Here is a 15,044-nt window from a genome sequence, read left to right as displayed (position 1 = left end):
ATGAATAGGATCATCCTTAGCTGATGGACAGTGACCTGTTCAGACAACAGGAATACAGGTTTACCAGGGCTGTCTGGCTAATAATCTGTATAAAGAGCAGCTTTGTAGCTCTCTGCTGTCAGCTGTGGTGCCCTGTCCCCTTATTCCTCACAGCTGGCTCCATCCACCACAGCTGCGACCAGGAAAGGCTGTGGCATGTGGGGCAGGGGAAGGAACACATCACAGGATTTCCTGTAGCCTTCAATCCTCTGTCCCACATAAAAACCACATAGGATATACAGGAAAATGCAGCATTCTGCAGGCTTTTAATACTGAGCGGTGTTGGAGGTGGAAATATAGCAACTCCTGTATCAGGTGGAGCACTGGGGAAGCCTGTCTGAAATGCTGATGTTAATATACTGTCTGTAGGGCACTAGAAGAACTGTGGAATTGGTTAAATGTGGGGTTAATATAGGGAATATCTCTGCCTAAATTGTTCCATTAAGGCCCAGCTCAAGTTAGACTAAAAGCTCAAGGCTAAAGTGTAGTGTCTGCAGGAGCAACATGAAAGAGTGTATAACAGCAAGGGCAGCAAATGGCCCACCTTGGCCAAAACCCAGGTCTTTCACTGTGACAGAGGGTCAGCAGTGGGAAAGTGAAGGAAGAGTTGTGCTCAGAGACATTGTGCAAGTGAAAAACAGCCCACTCACCACTTTGAAAAGTGGTGACACAGACCTCCCCACCGCCCACATCAAGCTGCCTTCAACCCTTCTGCAGCCCTGGTTGGAGCCAGAGGGGAATGATTTGGGAGAAGAGGCTTCTCCCTTCCACCCCCACACCAGTCAAGCCATGCAAGGGTGCACATGCTCCAGTGGCCACCTTACCAGTGATGATGAGGAGAATCCCAATCATCACCTGGAAGAAGAGGGAGATGCTGATGAGCACGATGAGGGCGGCATAGTACTGGAAGGACGCCCCCTGCTCCAACACAGCTTTGAGCTGCGTGACGTTGGCCATGAACAGCGCCACATCCAGCATGCTCTCGGCCACGCTCTTCTTCGTCGCGTAGTGGTTGATGTTCATCGGCCCGTTGATCCGGAGGTGAGGATTCAAGCCCTGGGAAGACAGGAGAAATCCCATGAACTGGTGCTATTGCTAAACCAGCAGATGCATCTGAGCCACATGGGGTGCTGCCTCCTCCTTGGGGTTTATCTAGAAAGCCTGGGACAGAGTCAAAGTTGAGTGGTTTAAACGTGTTGAGAGCACCCAGTTCCCCCTCAGAGTCGCATCATGGTATTAATATGCACAAGATACTTGCGGTGATCAAGAGCTCAGCAAGGTTAAAAAAAAACTGGGTATTTTTGTGGAAAACAAGCTTGTCCAGAGTTACAATAACGTAGATTATCCAAAGCCAGGGGGTTTGCAAGGAATATTAAATTCTCCTCCTTCAGGGTACAGACAAGCCTCAAACTTACAGGGGGTTAGAGAGAGATCTTTTCTTTGGGTTGGGTGTTGTGTTTAATGTCATTATCAGTGATCTAGATGAGAGGCTCAAGTTTGCAGGCCACACCATGCTGGGCAGGAATGTTGCTCTGCTGGAGGCTATGAAGGCTCTGCAGAGGGATCTGGACAGGCTGGACCAATGAGCTGAGGCCCCTTTTATGAGGTTCGACAAGATGAGAGCTGGGTCTTGCACCCAGGTCACAACAACTTCATGCAGTGCTACACACTTGGGTAAGAGGGGCTGGAAAGCTCCCTGGTAGAAAAGGACCTGGGACTGCTGGCTGAACATGAGCCATCAGTGTGTCCAGATGGCCAAGAAGGCCAGTGGCAATCCTGGCCTGTATCAAAAATAGTGTGGCCAGCACAACCAGAAAAGGAATCGTTCCCCTGCACTGGGCACTGGTGAGGCCATACCTTGAATGCTGGGTTTGGTTTTGGGCCCCTCACTACAAGAAGGATATTGAGGTGCTGGAGCGAGTACCGAGAAGAGCAATGGAACTGGAGAAGATTCTAGTGAGTAAGTCCTATGAGCAGCTGAGGGAGCTGGCGGGATTTAGCCTGGACAAGAGAAGGCTCAGGGGAGACCTCATCATTCTCTACAACTCCCTGAAAGGAGATTGCAGCCAGGTGAGGGCCAGTCTCTTCTCCCAAGACATGCAATTGTCCTATTGACAAGCAATAGGTCAAGAAGAAGTGGCCTCAAACTACACCAGGAGAAGTTTAGATTGGATATTAGGAAAAGATTTCTTTAACAAAAGGCTTGTCAGGCACTGGTACAGACTGCCCAGGGAAGTGGTTGGGTCACCATGCCTGGACGTATTTAAAAGACATGTAGATGTGGCACTTGAGGACATGGTTTAGTGGTGGTCTTGGCAGTACTAGGATGATGGCTGGACTTGATCATCTTAAAGATCATTTCCAACCTTAACAGTTCTATGATTCTCTGAACATTTTTTGCTGGCTTCTGTCTTAGACAAGGTGCTAGAGCAGATGGGATGATCCACTTTCTCGATTCTGAAACCAAGGACGGTATTTCTTCAAAACATCAGGCACAAAAATGCAATAAGACAAGGGGTGGGACCCATCACACCTGACTTTAACTAATCATTCAGGCACATTTGTTTATCAGTGGAAAGAAACAGCTATTTGTAAGAGCCAAATCACCTGGTTGCCTTTAATCTAATTGCAAGATGTAGGTACTTTGGCTGCTTTTAGCCATCCACCTGTTCTCTGTCTTTCTTTCAGTGAGTTCACCTGTTAGCTGTCTTGACCCAAGTGATGAAAAAAACCAAAAAGTTAGAAAAGTGGATGATAGTTTTCAATTCACCCAGAGCACCATAAGCAGGTAATAAACCACCAGCAAAGGCAACAATTACAAAACATTTGGATCTATTTGCAGTAAGCTGTGCTCTTCTTAACTTAAAAAGCAACAAAACCAACACTTAGATGTATCAGACAGACTTTGGTTCTGGGTAATCAACCTCCTCTCAGCTGCAGTCAAGACCAGCAGCCTTGCCCTCAGCACTGTCTGATGGGAACTCTTTAAAACCAGAGGTAAAGACCAGGCTAAGGGATCCTCTTTTGCTGAAAGTAGTGAGGAAGATTTCTTGAGGTGCATACTGGAAATGCCTGCATCAAATGGTAAGTTCTTTTCTCATCTTTTTGTACCAGATAAAGTAGAAAATGTAATCTTTCCTCCATACTCTAGGCAGGACACCAGGGAAAGGTCATGGCTAGTGCTTTATGCTGGGGTCTTGGGTCTCTTTGTGCATCCCTGTGCAACAGCGGTTTCCTCTGTGCCAGGAGAGCATGAGCAAAACCAGCGATCCTGGAAGAGCACTGTATGAGGTTGTGTGTCTGATGCTGAAATTAGAGCTCAACTTTGAAAGGGGGTTGTGGCCCCACTCTAATGGTCACCTTCGTGGACAAAGCCACGTACAAAAAAGTGAGCAGGAAAGACTGTGTCTGTTCCGACCTATTGGTGAATTGTGATCCCTAAGAAGTGGCTACATAGGGGTAGGGAAGGGCTTTGAGTGATTTTTTTTTTTATATGTAATAGTTCAAAACGTAATTTTTGCAGTTTCTGACAGTGATATTACTGTGGTTAAGTGGCTCTTTTGCGAAGCTTGTATTTGGTGCTGTGGAAGGTAGAAGTTAAAAGATAATATAAGAAGCAAAGAACTCTTAAGGGAGTGTGTAGGTGTTCAAGACTTAAACATTACAGTGTGGTGTCAGGGGCAGCATAGAGGCATCTTGCATCTTGAGGAAAGGAGGCGAGCAAAAAATCAGATCCTGTGAACACATTTTAAAAATATTTACTGAGGTACTACTCTCTCTCAGTTGGCCTAAAAACACGTGATCCTGTTGGAACAGAGAGGAACTAATACCAAGTGGTGCAAGGTTTGTGATTTGATCCCTATGTGCTGTTTTCCTCCTGAGGAATCAGCCCTCTTCCTTGCAACATCACAAGGCTGAGCATTGATAATTTAACTCTGTGTAACGATGAGTTAAGGGTGCGAGAACAAGGACCCTGTACAAACAGGACAGAGCATTTGTTAAATGAGTGACTGGTACAAGGAGGTTGAGACATCTGTTTCTAGCTGCTTATGTGGAGAAAAATAAAGCAAGTCAGGAGCTCTTGATGAGTGAAAACATGTCCTCCTTTTGAGCTGCCCCTGTGCTCCTTTACCTGGAGTGTGAAATGGGGCAGAGTTGCAGCGTACTGAGCTCTGTGTCCCAGATGATCAGGCAATGAAAACAGACAGCTTTCCTGTGGGCTTCTCTTGCATGGATGAGTGTGATGGCGTATTTCTGTTTGGGATGTGAAAACACAGGCAGGTACTGCTCTCCTGTGTGGAGAAACTGGAACTGGGAAACCTTTGCAATGGAAAAGGTGTGACTCCAGATTGAAAATTCTCTCAGTCCAGACAGATCCAGAAAGATTACCAAAAGGATAAAGGATGATGTCAGTTGGACACTAAACATGGGTAGTTTAAGATTTGTGATGGGCGGGCCCCCAGCACCCACCTGGTTGCCATCTCCTTTCAGGGAGCTGTGGAGAGTGAGGAGGTCTCCCCTGAGCCTTCTCTTCTCCAGGTTAAACAACCCCGTCTCCCTCAGCTGCTACTCATAGGACTTGTGCTCCAGTCCTTTCACCAGCTTCATTGCCTTTCTGTCGACACACTCCAGCACATGATGCACTTACAACGCAAGGAAAAGTTAGAGAAATCCAGGTTTTTTATGGATTTGGCCCTTAGCATTCTGTCTTGTCCAGCAGCTACAAATGGAAGCCTGACGTCTCAAATAAGGATAGGCTTAAACAAACCAGGAGTCTTCAGAGACCTGGCATTTGGATTAATGTAGGGGGATGGATTTGCTTGGGATGCTTGTGTCATAACTGTCACCAGTGAACTATTGTGTCTGTGTGGTGTGAATGTGTGGTTGTGACTCTTTTTTGAGCTGCCAGAATGCTTTCACAGCTTTCTAAAGACCATTTCTGCTTTTGCTTTCTTTAAAAGTTCGGACCTGTAAACTGCTGCAGCTCAGGAGCTGATTCACAAGCAACTTGGGTTTCCCTGTAGCAGAATTGACCAGACAGCTGTGGGAGGTTGTGTGGGATCACTGAGGAGATTATGATTCCCTTTTGGCAAACAGAGCCTTAAGTCAAGTCACAGGACATACCTGAAGGCTCATCCAAGTGATTTATGTCATCAGGCTAGAGCTGGTGTCTTTCTAGTCACTTTGAAATTGTTCCCCTTAGGAAAGTGGAGATCACTGCCTTTTCTCTATAATGTGTCAAAGAAAGGAAACCTGGATCTGGCAGTCAGACACCAAGTTCATCTTGAAAGCGTTGTTGCAGAGCCAGCATGTCTGCTGGAAAACAGCACCTACCAGTAGGCAGCCCTTTCCCAAGATGGGGATCTGTCACTATTGCTCACTTTTTAAGAGCAGGGAAATTGGGACTTGAAAAATTCCATCCTCGTCATGCAACAGTGCTGGATGAACTGGTGCTGGAGTTGATCTCCTGTGCCCCGTTTTTGAACGTTTTGGCTTTCCATATGAAACAGCCTCTCTCCTTGCAAAGACTTTGCTGGCTTCAGTCTGACCTCAGGCAAATCCCCTTTCCATTTGCTTTTGTGTAAACGTGGCACAGCAGTACAGATCCCTAAAGAGACTGAGTGAGGCACCCATCTATGTTTTATAAGTCAGAGGCTTAATTCTTACTCAAAGCATGCACACAACACACAAATATTCCAATTTCACTTGTATTGTTATTTTTGGTTTTTTGGAGGAATTCTTAGAGAAAGCAGGATGAGTATCACCACAAGTGTGGGATTTTAATTCCATTTTAGACTTGATCTCTGGTTTTGCTGTAGGGAGCTGGCAGGTTTCAGGGCCTGTGAAACCTGGTTCTGGCACCAGAGGGCATGCTGAGCTCCACAGCTCACTGAAACTACCTGAAAAAAAAATATCCACTAAAATTAGTTTTCAGGAGAAATTTTTTGTTTTTTATTATGCATTTATTTTTACAAGAAATAGCTACTTTCTTCTGTAAACTTTTGGAGGAGTTTCATCTAAATATTTCTTTCAAAGCTGGCAGATTTTGGGCCGAGGGGAGCACAGAGCTTTCCTAAACTTTCTTGGACAATTTCTACAAAACCTGCAGTTTTCCTTGTGGTGTTTTTCAGGGCTGACAAAAAAAAAAAAAAAAAAAAAAAAAAAAAAAAAAAAAAAAAAAAAAAAAAAAAAAAAAAAAAAAAAAAAAAAAAAAAAAAAAAAAAAAAAAAAAAAAAAAAAAAAAAAAAAAAAAAAAAAAAAAAAAAAAAAAAAAAAAAAAAAAAGAGCAGATCTAATTGCCAATCTGTGTGTACTCTGTGGGGTTTGTGACCCTATCCCAAGGGGAGAACAGCCTAAAAGAGACAGTGGGACAGCATGGGGCTCACAAGTATGAGAATGATAATCCTCTTGGTAGGAGCGCTCTGTCAGAGGGGGATGTCTGAGTAGAAGCTGCATTATTGGCCATTTGTTCCAAGGGGAATGCTGGAGAATGCCAAAGAAAACAGAGACATGGATGTAGGCTGAGCACTCGGAGGGGTGAGTGTGGAGAATCCCGCCACGGGGATCCTGGCTAATAAACAGCCAACCCCACACAGGGAGCACAGGCAGCACCATGGAAAACCCGGAGTGTGTTTCCACAGTACTGTCCACTCATCAGCTTTAGAAATACTTTGTAAACATTATTGGATGAAGGTTAAAGCACACTGAGAGTCACCCTCACCTGGCAAGGTAAGAGAGGAGCAGAGTCACCTGCGTGTGGGCAGCGAGCAGAGAGATTAAAGACTCGGCTCTCCATCAGTGTGTCTGCTTTTAGGGACACAGTTATTAGTTACTCTTCTTTACCAGGGAAGCTTACTCCCTGCAGCTCCTGACCACTTCACTTGGGATGAAAGGAGCGAATTTAAGTGTTTTTGGCCTGTGTGCCTGGGCCCAGAGAGCGGCAGCGCTGGGAGGGAAGAGCGGCAGCGCTGGGAGGGAAGAGCGGCAGCGACCAGACGCCTGCTCACCCACAGGGTTGGAAATCCCTCACAGAGCTGTATGTGCCAGCCTGCGGGCAAGCAAGCAGGTCCGTGCACAGCCACACGTGTGCAAGAGAAGGGATACACTGGGAGCACTTTGGTCAACACCAACTGTATTGTAAACTTTGTGAGGCAAAGGCTGCTTTTCTCCAGTTTGGCACAACAGCAAGTATCTTGGCTGCATTCCACGAACAGAAGTAATAGTAAACCTCGTCATGGATACTGCAGGCAAAAGGAAAACTGAGTGTTCAGGGCCAGGCCCCTTCTTCAGCCTCTGTGGAGGCTGTCGACTAGTGCAGTTGTGCTTAGGGTTTTTTTCCTTTTAATATAGCCATCTGTTCTGCTCACTAGGGGTCCTGTTCAGAGCCAAATGGTTGCATAAATCCCAGAAAATAAAATCACGGGTGCTTTTCTGGTATCTCTTTCTATGTACCAGACTGGTCCTGATGGAGATCTGTCTCTGAGGTGTTCCCATACTTCTGTGACAGGTCACTGCGGAGTTTAACGGAGAGCTAATTGACACCAACTCTTTGGATGGAAGTTCTCCAACCAAAATGTGACTTCCAGGAGCAGAGAGGCAGTGCCTCTTCTAAAGTGAGAGCCTTGGCAAATGGCAGGCACAGATCCTGTGTGCTTGACAAGCACTGTTCATGTTCTCTGGTCTACCAAACTCCCTCTTTTCCTTTGTTTCGTCTGCCTCCTGTGTCTCACTTCATAGCTGCAAGCAAACTTGGTGAAGTCCCCCGGGCAGAGATGTCACCATAGTGCAGCATTTAGGACCCTCGTCCTTGAGCCAAGGGGTGCCACAATAGAATACTACAGCCACTCAAGGATGAAAGTGCAGTTGGGTGAGGCTGCCAGCAGAACCTCTCCGGTTTATCCAGCTGAAGGGCTGGCACCATATTCTCCCTACAGCTCCTGAAATGAGGCCACACCAGAGCAGGAGGCTCACAGCAAAACCTAACACCGCCTGGGGCTGAAGGGCTGGAAGTGGGTAGGGAAGCCAGGCAGTCCCCTGGCTGTGGCTGGCAGAGGGGGTGGGAGTGAGTCACGAGGTAGCAGAGCCCCATGAGAGCCAAGGCGCCTCTCCTTGCCCTTGCCCTCCGGCTGACACGGCAGTCAGCTCTGCTTCCCGGCTGGCTGCGGCACTCGCAGCCTGCAGAGACCTGCTTGTTGCATCGAGTGTGCATGCTCTGCTCCTTATTTCTCCCTTTCCGTGCTGCTTCTCATCTCTTATTCATCCCACAGACTCTCTGCCCCCGTCTGCATCTTCTATTCAGCTTCTCCTTTCTCTTTTCATCTTCGTCTACTCTCCCCTTCTCCATTCTTTTCTCATCCCGTGCCTTTCACCTTGCCTGTCTTTCACGCTTCTTTCTGTTATCAAGCTCTTCTCCTGCTTCATGCACCTCCTTCCCTGGGTTGCTGTCTCCTTTTTCTCCCCCATTCTTTTCCCCCCTTTTGACACTCTGCTGTCTGGCGAGTTTCTTGAATCTGTTCGCTCTCAGACACCACTCAAGGCTTCCTATGCTACAGGGCAACATAAATTATGTATCTCTCAAATAACTGTCATACCAAATCTATATTAAACTCCCTCGTTAAGTGTATTTATGATACTGAATTGAAGGGATCCAGGAATCGACTGGCAGGCTGCAGGGCTGAGCTGGAATAGAAGACGATTTTTCTGTTCCAGGTAGTTGGGATGAGGACAAGGTGAGAAAGGCGGTGACAGTGGTGGAGGAGCCTCTATCCATAGCTCAGAAGCAGTTAGTGGGTTTGGGGCTCAAGAACTGCTTGGCACCAGCAATTACAAGGTGCTGATGCATGATCTCTGATTGTTGAACAGAAGCAATTGGGTGTGTGTGGTGGGGGGGGGACAACTCTTTGAATATATGGAATTGGGAGTGCACTGAAAAGGATTAGTGGTAACAATTATTTCCAAAGTCAGGATATAGAAGCTGGAGCCTATTCAAGTCACTAGTGTTTAGAGCCCAGAGCAGTTTTATCCCGGTATTTTGGGGGAGGGGGAAAAAATAAGGGGGGGGGGGGAAGGAGGGAAGCAGAGGAAGACTAAAAACAGCTTTACAAGAAAAAATTCAAAGTAGGTTAGCAGGGAAAATGAGTTTATAAAAAATGGAAGAGCAGCCGGGAGGCACAACAGTAACTACTGCATTGTGCTTACAAAGCTAAACACGTTAAGATGAATAAATCCCCAAGCTGGATGGCTTATGGCCCAAAATATTAAGAAAAGCTGGGCTTGATTGCAGGCTGCTGGCAGATCCAAAGAGCAAATGTGTTCCTATAAATCATTTTAATACAAAACATTCATAAAGCAAGGTCCTAAAATTGAACTTGTACCAAGTCTAAGGGTGTTTGTGTCCAATGCTGAGGGGTCAGGTTGATTTCTAAAACTGAGGGAACATGGTAACAGCTGTACTGGATCAGAGCAAAGGTCCAATTCCCCTCTGACTGTAGTTTGTAGCAGATGTTTGGGGGGAGGAGGGGGAGGAAGAGAAAAGTCTTAGAATGGGGCAAGCATATAGCAATGGTCCCTTGTGCCCTGTAAACCAGTGACCTGTAACTCTGTATTCAAAACTGACCTGGCCCTGGCCTGATGTTGCTTTTCATAGGAGGAAGGCCAAGGTTGATTTGTCATTTGCTGTGTGGCTCAGGGCATCCTACTTGCTCTCCCTGAATTATAGTTTTCCCCACCTGTAAATTAATAAGAATGTTCATCCGGGGGATGTGTAGGGAGAGAAAGAGGGCCAAGATCTACTGCAGAAGTGCAATGTGTGCCTGTGTTGTGTACAGAATACACATGGACTAAGTTCATCCTGCAGGTAAAGCCACTGAAGCTGATGATATTAGGTAGGGGATTTTTTTTTTTCTTCCCAGAGTGGTTTACATTTTGCAGTATTTCTCAGGTAAACCTCTCTCTAAGACACTGGAGTTCAGGTTCATCTGCAGATTTTGGCATTTATGTACCCCTGGCCACCCTCTGAGTGCTCGGGGCTCTCCACGGAAAAGAAGCTGTGGGAATCCAAGTGGAAAAAAGGAAGAACATGACCAAGGGTTTCAACAGAGGCAGAGCTGATGACATTGCATCCACAAACAGTGGAACTCAGGGATTTTGGTCTCTCCCACACCCAAGCCCATGCCATACATATGCACTGGATTAAGTTTCAATCCTTCTTTGAGAGACAAAGCACTGAGCAGTTTGGGCCTGCGTTGCTTCAGCATGAAGCAAGACTGAATCAAAAAGATACTCGGACAAAAATTCCCACTAGGGAATGCAGCGGGTTTTCACCTGTATCCCATGGACCATTGGAGATGTCTCCTTAGGATTCTCCAAAGGTAACAATGAAGAGCAAGCTTATCTATGCAAGAGAGCTCCTGAATACGTAAGGGATTGGCAGACCCTTTTAGACCTATCTGGTGGGAACCATTTACAAGTTCAGAGCTATAAAGCAATGGAATACACTCAGTGAAATGCTTTAGAGGCTTAGAGGTCCCTTCTGAGCAGCTTAGATTGAGCTTTTGCTCTTCTGAACCCTGTAAGAAGGTAAGGTGTTGAGCACAATGGCTCTTTGCTCCTCTCATCTTTAAGGAAAAGTTACCCCTGTAGTTCAAGTCAAGAAGGGGTTACCTCAATTGCAGAGGAAAGGGTTGTGTCCCACAAGGAGGGGAACCCGTTTTTTTTGGCCAGAACCTGTTTTTTTGGCCATATGTGACAGAAACCCGAAGTAGACAAAACCTTGAGATGGAATTGCCTCTCATCGAAAGGCACACACACACAAAAAAGAAAAAAGTCTCTAGTTTGTAAAAGTGGCGATATGAGAACAGTCTGTTAAGCTAAAAAAAAAAAAAAAAAAAACCACAACATGTTATTCTTTAAGAAACCAGCCCTGTGCAAGACCCATCTCCCCCCACCCAGGCTCACATACCAGCCCACACGGGAAGTCCCATTGTGAAAGGCAGCAGCACTGGGCACTGTGGGGTATTCCCAGGTCACATGCAAGTCCCTGGAGATGGCTGCTTCAGAAGGCTGACCATGGGAGAGAGTGAATGAGCAGGGGACAGCAAAAAGATTGCAGGCAGCAGTTCTTGGATTGCTTTGTTTTGTTGGTTTTTTTTTCCTGGTGCGGATTTTTCCAAACCCACCCTGGCCCAGTGAGATCTCCTTGTCACACAGAGGGTCCAAGTCTGGAATTAAACCCCTACAGAGGCTCAACGGGACCTGCCATTCCCAAGCAAGGTTTTTATTTTCACTAGGAAGCACTGGGGCCTAGGGACACAGTTAACTGGGTCACCAAGGGAGCCCTTCTTACGTTCAGAATGAAGGAAGGATCCAACACAACATGCACTCAAAACCCTGGGTACAGGAGGAAAATCTGAAATCAGTGAATCTAGTGTCATGTTGCTTTCTGAGTTTAACAACTTGAGGGATCTGAGTTGGGAAATGTTGACTCTATTGTTTCTATTAATAATTTAATTGAAAGCTGGGCCAAGGCCCTGCCTTAGGATACAGTACAGTAAAGCTCAGGGAGGAGGTTTAAGGTGGTTAGAGAAGAATGGAAGGTTTTCCCTGGTAATTAAAAATATTAAGTTTGGCTTCCCCTTGTCTTCCTGGAGGAATTTCAAGGGTGGGGTCATTCTGTTTGCATTTATAGCTTGCTATGTTGACAGAAGAATTCATAGGATGAGATTGTTTTCCTTTTTCTTCCTATCCTTCAGTGCAGCTTGATGGTGCTGTAAGAGCTAGTCAGGCTAAATTCAGGGCAGTGATATAATGGGTTATAAAAATGGTCATCGCTATATCAGTATGTTAAACATAAATTGAGAATTGCTGTTGGGCAGAGATCAGAAATGAAACAGCTGGTGGACAGTGATATCTCCCACTTCTGAAAAATTATACTGGGGCTTCCCTGTCCAACTTCCACTGAGTTCAGTGGAAGGTAAACAATGCAAACACTTATCTTTGGCCATCACCACTTAAGTTCACAATATTAAATTAAATTATACTCTGAAAGTGTGGCCCTTAAAGCATCACCATTAAGATACTTTATAAGATCAAAGTGACAGATTTGAAGAGCCTGGAATAGAATTTTTTCATAATGGTAGGTAATTGGCCTGTTCCTGCTGGCAAACTGGATTAAGTAGTTAATGGTCAACTGAAATCATCAGTCACTGGCACAACAGGGGAACTGTGTGAGAAAATCAGCAAGTTGCATTTCAACTAGGGGATGCTGGTGAGAATAAGGTGAAATCAGATGCCATTGAATGAGGAGGATGAGGCATACAAGAATTCAGCAGGAGAGGAAAGGACCTCTGCTGGGTTGGCTTTTTACTTGTGAGTTTACTTTGTGTTGGCCTCTGAGACCAAGTGGTGAGTGGATGCAGTGGGAGGGCTGTTGCTCCCTGCCCCTCTGTGTTAGGGAGCTCCAGAGTTTGGTCTCCCTCTGGTGTCTGCTCCAGCTGCTCCACCTTCCTGTCCTGCTGGGTTCAGGAGCTCAGCTCTGGAATCCCAGGTCCCCTGTTGTAGCATCCAGTTGTAAAGTCCTCATCAGGACACCTTCCTAAACCCTAGGATCTGCTCTCAGGATTTACTGGGGGGATGGGGGCAGGAGAAATGGCCAGATTGGATGAGACAATCAGCAGCTGGTGCTCAGTAGCAAGACTTTTTGCAATGTTCTCCTATGCCTCTGCTGATACACTAGCAGTTTTTCTTCCAGTGGATTATGAATGTAGACGTAACTATGACTAAAAGGGGCTATACATGTTTTGTAGATAGTCTTAGGTTAGGAGGTATTGCAAAAGTGCAGTGAATAATTTGGAAACTTCTCTGACCAGCTGCACAGCAGAGATTGAAGCCTAAGGGCAAAGAGTTCAGAAAGTACAGTGTTCTTTGGTCTTCAAAGATACTGATATAACTCATTCGAGAGGAGTGCTGCAAGAATCCATGCAGTAAAAGAAATATGCAGTAACTGCAGAGCTCTCTCTTCCTCCATTTCCTCCTCCTAATCATCTGTTTTGGAGTTAGTTTTATGCTTTTATGTTGTGTTGAAATAACACACATGACCCTGAACTAAGTTGTGACTGGAAGATAACAGCAAGAAATGCTTGCAGCAAAGCTTGGGAGGGAGGCTCTGTAAGAAAGACCACTTCAGAAGTTGGTCATGCGTGTAAAAATGGTCCTTATTAAATCTGATATAGTTTTTAATGGTTGTTGTAGCCCTAGATTGTGTTCTTTTGAATAGTGACTACAAACCATGTGACACACATTCTTCCCATAAAATTTCTCTTCAGTTAAAACTGTCTCTCCTGCTTTAACACTACATGCCCTGAATGTCAACTGTAGCCTCCTGAAGTCTTAAATTTCTCTTCCCTGCCCTGCAGGGAGGGCACCACAGTAGAGCTTGGAGAAGCATTATGTTTTAGGCTCAGTTTCTCGAACAGCTGTTGCTGTGGCTGATCAGCTTTATGTAAAAGGAATACTGAAGATCAGATTAGAGAGTGTTTTAGAAATAGAATTAGCCTTAACCTAAATTTTGTGCAACCTCACTTGCTGATAGCACACAGAATGCAAGCAAGCATAAACTTTGTTCTCCTGTTTCAGATTTTGAAACAATGATTTAGAGAAATTGTGCTGTGAAAGGAGTCTTCCTGTACAGGCTTAAATGGTAAAGGTCTACTTGTCTCAGATCTGGTGGGAGAAGGCATGTACAACATCACTTTCTACCCCAGGACATAGATGAAAAAGCTTGGGGAACCACATCTCAAAAATAGACTGTTAAGGTACCTTGAGTCTGAGAGTGAGGCTTGATGCTTCCGAAAGTATTGAGGCCTTTCTAGGTTATTGAGTGAGTTAGTAAGCATTCATGGGCTGCTAAGAAAGCTCATGTGGCTGAAGTTGTGCTTGTGAGAAGGCCCTGCAAACAGCAAATGTGTGGGGAGGAAGAACAGGTGGGTGGTTCCTGGTTCTTGCCTAGCTAGTGGAGCCGAGATGTCCTGTTTGGGTTTGTCTCTATCACAGCAGCGGGACATCAGAGCTCGTGGCTGTTACCCACCCAGTTCAACATTCTGTCTCACTCATGGAGGCAGTAACTGATTTATGAATCCCCCACTTCAGAATTAATGGAGGTCTCTCCTAACCATTGAGCTAAATGTTGTTCCTTTTAATGAGCCCCACAGGGCTGGAACTTCTGGTATAACCAGTGGGAACTTCCTGGCCACAATACTTTTTGTAGGCAGCTGTTATGGGCCACAGTGCAGGAAAATACTGCCCTATGAAAATTATACTGTCTGAGCTCTTTCTAGTCACTTGGAAGGAGGTGGGTGGAAATAAACCCCAAGCTTCATTATGCTGATATATCCAAAGTGTCACAGGAAGTGTTTTGCATCAGGGGAGCCAAAGCAACATTTAAGCAAATGGCTCTGGAAGGGCCTGTTGCCTGGAACTGGCTTCAGCCAGGGACCTATTTGATGTGTACCTGACTCAGTGGCCATCTGTGTTCCTGCTGAACACTGTGGGGAAGACAGCTTCCACTGACCCCTAGGGGGAAGCAGGAGCAGGCAGTCAGTGGGCAGCCCTGGGGTGTGGGTGTCTGTCCAGAGATGCTGATTAATAACTCCTATTGGCTTTGGATTTGGCATGCTTTCAGCATTCATGTGGATGAGGCAATCTTCTCTAGTGTAATTAATTAATTAATTAAGATGCATTTAATTAGGCTGCAAAAATAAATTATCAGAATTGGAGCCCAATTCAGCTGAAGTTGTGCTTGCTTTGACAACCAAAACAATGTCTTTGAATCAGTTTCCTGTGAATTAATCTCAGTCAAGGAGTTTCCCTGTTCAGTATCCCTGCTGATAACAGAATTGTCTTCTGGAGAGAGAGTGTTAAATCGGTACATTAGAGGGGGGAAAAAGGATCCCCCAAAACCCTTCTGAAGTTAGGCCACTCTGGAACTATAAATTGGTCACTGGACACAC

The 15,044-nt window shown here is 45.6% G+C and overlaps 1 protein-coding gene across 1 annotated transcript in view; it reads right to left on the bottom strand.

The window, feature by feature from the left end:
* NINJ2 (ninjurin 2) overlaps window positions 1–15,044 on the bottom strand; it is a 47,495-nt gene that overhangs the window by 2,577 nt on the left and 29,874 nt on the right. The window contains exon 2 of the mRNA XM_027906111.1: window positions 864–1,095. Coding sequence (XP_027761912.1) covers window positions 864–1,095 — 232 coding nt within the window. The remainder of the gene's footprint in view (window positions 1–863; window positions 1,096–15,044) is intronic.

The sequence above is a fragment of the Empidonax traillii genome, unplaced genomic scaffold, assembly GCF_003031625.1.
Source record: "Empidonax traillii isolate 1590-97213 ecotype Southwest subspecies unplaced genomic scaffold, ASM303162v1 scaffold25:size3598162, whole genome shotgun sequence".
NCBI classification, from domain to species: domain Eukaryota; kingdom Metazoa; phylum Chordata; class Aves; order Passeriformes; family Tyrannidae; genus Empidonax; species Empidonax traillii.
This window is presented reverse-complemented; position numbering and strand designations above follow the sequence as displayed.